At 39.4% G+C, this 5,990-nt stretch overlaps 1 protein-coding gene across 1 annotated transcript in view; it reads left to right on the forward strand.

Annotated features, from left to right (window-relative positions):
- The window catches only part of ZSWIM6 (zinc finger, SWIM-type containing 6), a 186,047-nt gene that overhangs the window by 45,682 nt on the left and 134,375 nt on the right, over positions 1-5,990 (forward strand). Inside the window, 2 exon segments of the mRNA XM_010845564.1 lie at positions 3,242-3,364; positions 3,725-3,794. Of these exon segments, the coding sequence (XP_010843866.1) occupies positions 3,242-3,364; positions 3,725-3,794 (193 nt within the window).

Genomic DNA, 5,990 nt, shown 5'->3' on the forward strand with positions numbered 1-5,990 from the left:
CTGAAGGCTGTCTTTTCACCTTGCTAATAGTTTCCTTTGATGTGCAGAAGCTTTTAAGGTTAATTAGGTCCCATTTGTTTATTTTTGCTTTTATTTCCAATATTCTGGGAGAAAAACATAAATACAGTATACTAACGCATATATATGGAATTTAGAAAGATGGTAACAATAACCCGGTGTACGAGACAGCAAAAGAGACGCTGATGTATAGAACAGTCTTATGGACTCTGTGGGAGAGGGAGAGGGTGGGAAGATTTGGGAGAATGGCAATGAAACATGTAAAATATCATGTAGGAAATGAGTTGCCAGTCCAGGTTCGATGCACGATGCTGGATGCTTGGGGCTGGTGCACTGGGACGGCCCAGAGGGATGGTATGGGGAGGGAGGAGGGAGGAGGGTTCGGGATGGGGAACACATGTATACCTGTGGCGGATTCATTTTGATATTTGGCAAAACTAATACAATTATGTAAAGTTTAAAAATAAAATAAAATTAGAAAAAAAAATTTTTTTTCTTGATACACGGTTTGTGATGTAGTGACTCAGTGGCAGACCTGTCCTGAGAGGACTGGAACCTCTGACAACGGTAGAGTAAATGATGGCCTCATTATATAGAGGACAGCCTGAGCTGCATTAGGATCATTGTCTCAGAACTGGGGGACTTCTCCCTGCTTTGGCAGATCTTTATTTTCCGCCTCCTCACTACCCCCTGCCTCCTGCCCTCTCTTCCTCCATTAATGTACTGGTACTTTGAACCTTAGGTCTGCAGGTCTCTATCATCTGTCATCTTGCTGTCCCTTTAGAGAAGCACATGCCCAACATGTTGAGGTTCTTTTCAAAATAGTGGATTCTGCTGCATTTTCAGCAATTGATGATTATTGCATATTACTGTCTTTTAACATCTCCTTAAAGTTCAAACCATGTGTGTTCTTAATATGTTTACTAAGCAATAAGCAATTGTTTATCAATATGATTATATAAATATAAAATATAGAAATTTCATAGATATATGGTGTAATAATCATTAACAGATATGGAAAGAAGGGCACAAACCAAAGGACTAGTTCATCCTCATTTGTTACTCATTTTTCTTTAAAGATTGTTCTTCAAAGGGAACATTGAAACTCAAAGTTGGACTTCCCTGGCGGTTCAGTGGTTAAGACTCTGTGCTTCCACTGCAGGGGGCACGAGTTCGATCCCTGGTTGGGGAAGATCCTGCATGCTGTGCCACAAGGTCAAAATAAAGTGAAATAATAAAACAACTGCATGAACAGTTAAAAAAAGATTGTCTACAGTCAGTGTCAGGATTTTGTTTTAATAATGTTTTCAACGTTTTGAATCTTTCTGGTTATTATTTGATGTCTTTATGAAGAGTAAAAGTACTTGCCATAATTAGTCAAGAGTAATGTTTCTGAATGGATATTTATTCTCAGAATGTCAGTTACTTGAAATAACATTAGATAGAATTTCAGTATAAGTCTTTACATATAACTTAATAATGTTATGCTTTAATTTACCCCAGAATCCCAGAAAAGGATTTAGTTTGGTTTAAAAATAAATAAAACTCAATCTGAAATGTATTTATTGAAACTGGATCTTGTTGTCTATACAAAACATACCTTACTTTTTTAGATTTAAAAATGATTACTGATGATAAAGACAGCATAAAAATAGTGTGAACCTAACTGACATAAAGTAATTTAGTAAATTTAATATATAAGGGTCAGTCAGTTCAGCCACTCAGTCATGTCCGACTCTTTGGGACCCCATGGACTGTAGCACTCCAGGCTTCCTTGTCCATCACCAACTCCCAGAGCTTACTCACACTCATGTCCATTGAGTCCGTGATGCCATCCAACCATCTGTCATCCCCCTCTCCTCCTGCCTTCAGTCTTTCCCAGCATCAGGGTCTTTTCCAGTGAGTCAGTTCTTCGCATCAGGTGGCCAAAGTATTTGAATTTCAACTTGAGCATCAGTCCTTCCAATGAATATTCAGGACTGATTTCCTTTAGGATGGACTGGTTGGGTCTCCTTGCAGTCCAAGGGAAGGCGATAGCACCCCACTCCAGTACTCTTGCCTGGAAAATCCCATGGATGGGGGAGCCTGGTAGGCTGCAGTCCATGGGATCGCAAAGAGTTGGACACGACTGAGCGACTTCACTTTCATGCATTGGAGAAGGAAATGGCAACCCACCGCAGTGTTCTTGCCTGGAGAATCCCAGGGACGGGGGAGCCTGGTGGGCTGCTGTCTATGGGGTCGCACAGAGTCAGACATGACTGAAGTGACTTAGCAGCAGCAGCGCAACACCACAGCTCAAAAGCATAAGGGTAACATTTCAAAACAGTGAGGAAAGATAGATATTCAGTGGATAATGTTGGGACTAGTGGATATCCATCTAGGAAAAAACAAAGTACAAACTCCAAATATTGTAATGTAAAACAAAACATACAGTATTAGAAACCATAGGATAATTCTTTTATAAACTACTTGGGGGAATGACAGTCTATATCTGATACAATAACCAGGAGCCATGAAAGAATAGATTTATAGCCATTCCACTACATAAAATCCCTAAATTCCTGTATGACAAACCACCAAATTCACCTAGCTGGAAAAAAACATTTTTGCAACTCATCACAGACAAATGGCTAATTTCCTTAATATATAAAAGTTCCTTCAAACTCATCATAGACACAAGACTGTTTTTCTAAACGTATACCTGTATTTCTAATAGTAGAAAAATTGTAAATTGTCTAAATGCTTATATACAGGGTACTGGTATCGATAAATACTGTAAATTGTGGTGGAATTCCTTGCAGTTCTAAAAAAGAAGCAATGGAGAAAGCTGTTGGGTTTACCATTTAGTTAAAAAGGGAAAAAATAGAATATATTTGTATTTCCTTATATGTAACTAAACTACTCCTGTGTAAAAATACCAGAGTAATAAATCACATTTGTTTTTATGAGACCTGGATGGCAGAGGGTCACAGGGTTGGAGGGAGAGTTTTGTCACTGCAAATACCAGTTTGTTCATTTTGTTTGGATTCTTGAAAGTATCATCTCTTGAAAAAATAAATTCTAAGAGACAAATTATGAAGGAAGGATCTTGAAAAAAATTGAACATTTAAATATATTATTTTAACAAAATGTTTTTGTTTCCTTGCTTGAAAAATAACATTGCTCTAAGCGGTGAAAAGTGAACTGTTCAGAGAGTGCATGTTTAATTAAATTGCCTCTTCAGCAATATAAAAAATCAGTCAGTTGTGATTTGGGACGGAATACATTAAAATCCAGTGGGAGAGCAAGTTTCCGAGTTCGCTTTGAATTTCGACCAGGAGGAGAAGGGGTTAAAGGTGTGAAGCAGGTAAAGGAAGGGTTAAAGGCATTATGCAAGCTGTTAAGTAAAAAGGAAGTGCATTACAAAATGCTGAGCTCAGGAGTCTGGCTGCCAGCCAAGCCTTTGCTTTCTTCACTACAGCTGAGGGCTTTCGAAGCTTCCCACCAGTGGGTTTGTCTGAACTGTTTAGGAATGCGGCCGCGGTCGCCAGCTGACGTCAGCGCCGCCAGTTCAGCCGCGGGCCAGCGCCGGGACTGACAGCCCGGGGGCGGGGCTTGCACGTGACTGACAGCGCAGGGGGCGGGGCGGCGTGTGTGTGACTGACACAGCCGAGGCCGCATGAAAGTGTGCGGTTCCTTAATGAATATTATTAAATTCTGGTGACAGATTTTTCCTTGTAAGGCGAAAGAGTTTCCTTTTCCCATCGTCAGGGTTCTGTATTGCTTCAGTTTAAATAGTAAGTATAAGCATGAAATTAAATATTTATAACATATCAGACTGTCAAATTTCATGGGCCTTTGCTTTTGTTTTGGAAAGAAACAGTAAAAAAAATATGGTGATTTTTAGTAGAGAAGGGGCCAGAGAGATGATTTTTGCTGAATATGAGGTTCTTGATTTGTCATAACCTAGTTTATTTCAGATTTGGTAAGAGAAATAAATTGTAAAAACTCTCAAGTGGAATTCTGTAAAACAGAAAATCAAAAAGAAGAAATATTATGTGGAAAACTGCCAGTTGTATTGAATACAACTCTCTTAAAACCACCTATGGGCATGATAGGTTTGAGTTATTGCTGCTGATTCTTCAGCCCTTAAAGAAAAATGTGGGCTTTTTTTCCCCCCTCCTCCCTGGGGACATCTTACAAGGATTTAAAGTTGCCTTCCCTCCCTAATCTCCTGTTTTCATATGTTTTCTTTTATTTTTTAAAATTTGTGTTTTTCTTAACTATTTATTAATTAGAACATTTTGCTTAGTCATATCCAAGAGTTTTGTTAATCTTCTGGTTCTTAGTTGATGTGAGTCATAGTCAGAAATGCAAGCTTATTAGCTTTTTGTGTGTGTGGGGGGGAGTCTGTGGGGCATGAGGGGTGTGGGTAGTGAACATGGAGTGCAATGCAAGTTTATAAACAAGCGTCTAAAAAAAGCTGTTAAGCTTCTTGGAAAACTTTTTTACTTGGCCAGGCCAGTAAAGGAAGACTATTTGGTGTGCCTACTGAAGTTATCTGTTATAGTTAATTGACTGGATTTGAGTAGCTGTTTCAGGGACCTCAAATTTATAAGAATACGCTATTACGACTTTTGATAGAGGAGGTTTTAGTCTTTCAGGAAAGCAAGCCTTCTACTTATTTTTCCATCTTCTTAAAAAATTGTTTCTGCCTGGTCTTGATAATTTTTTTAGACATTGGTAGCACTCACCTTCTGGAGTCAGTCACTGAAATCACACCTATGTGGAGCAGCCCAGCTAAGGTGAAGTTAACCTACAGGAAGAAACAAAGCAACAAAAAATCAGGGCGTTCTTTGGCAAAAGATGACAGATTCAGCCCTAAATTGTCAATCCTATAGAATTTAAGAATGTTCCAAGTTTATAAATAGTAAGGGAATGGCAGCCCAATCCAGTATTCTTGTCTGGAGAATCCTATGGACAGAGGAGCCTGGCAGGCTACAGTCATGGGGTCGCAGAGTCAGACATGACTGAGAGACTAACACAAAACATCATAATTGATATATTTTCTTTTTAAAGCATTAGGCTAGACTTTAAGAACTTGAATTTTCTACTTAGATAACTGGTGATAATACATTTCATGCAGAATAGTAATAAAAGTATAAAGAACTATGAGTTATTCTGTTATATTGGATCCAGATATTAAGGTTATTTCATTTAACATATGAAATATCCAACAGAAATATTTAGTATATTAAACATTGAATTAGGAAAGAGGTTATGAATTCCTGCTTAGCTTAGTCAGCAATTATATGACTGTCCACTCACTTTTGACCTCACTGTATCTTGGTTTCTCCAGGGAGAAATGCTTTTAATTAGTTCTCCCACAAAACATGAAAGTATTCTGAGTAATGATCCAGCGTGATTGGGCTCCCTAGGGGGAGTAATGCAGGCGAAGAAAACACCACCTGGTGTACTCACTGGTCTCTTCACCTACCTGCTTGTGTGGAGCAACCCAGCACCACCGATGTGAAGTCCTCGTGGGCTCTCCGTTGTGCTCTGGGAGTAAAGCTATAAGTGATTTGAGCATGGATTTAAAATTAGAGTTTCCTTTCCTTGTTTTTGCAAAAATAGTTGTCTTTTCTTATAAGATAAAACCTCTTCAAATACAGAGTAAATGCTTCAGATCAGATCAGATCAGTTGCTCAGTCGTGTCCCACTCTTTGCGACCCCATGAATCGCAGCACGCCAGGCCTCCCTGTCCATCACCAACCCCCGGAGTTCACTCAGACTCAAGTCCATCAAGTCAGTGATGCCATCCAGCCATCTCATCCTCTGTCATCCCCTTCTCCTCTTGCCCCCAATCCCTCCCAGCATCAGAGTCTTTTCCAATGAGTCAATTCTTCGCATGAGGTGGCCAAAGTACTGGAGTTTCAGCTTTAGCATCATTTCTTCCAAAGAAATCCCAGGGCTGATCTCCTTCAGAATGGACT

The sequence above is a fragment of the Bison bison genome, unplaced genomic scaffold (assembly GCF_000754665.1).
Source record: "Bison bison bison isolate TAMUID 2011002044 unplaced genomic scaffold, Bison_UMD1.0 scf7180017864218, whole genome shotgun sequence".
In the NCBI taxonomy this organism is placed as follows: Eukaryota; Metazoa; Chordata; class Mammalia; order Artiodactyla; family Bovidae; genus Bison; species Bison bison.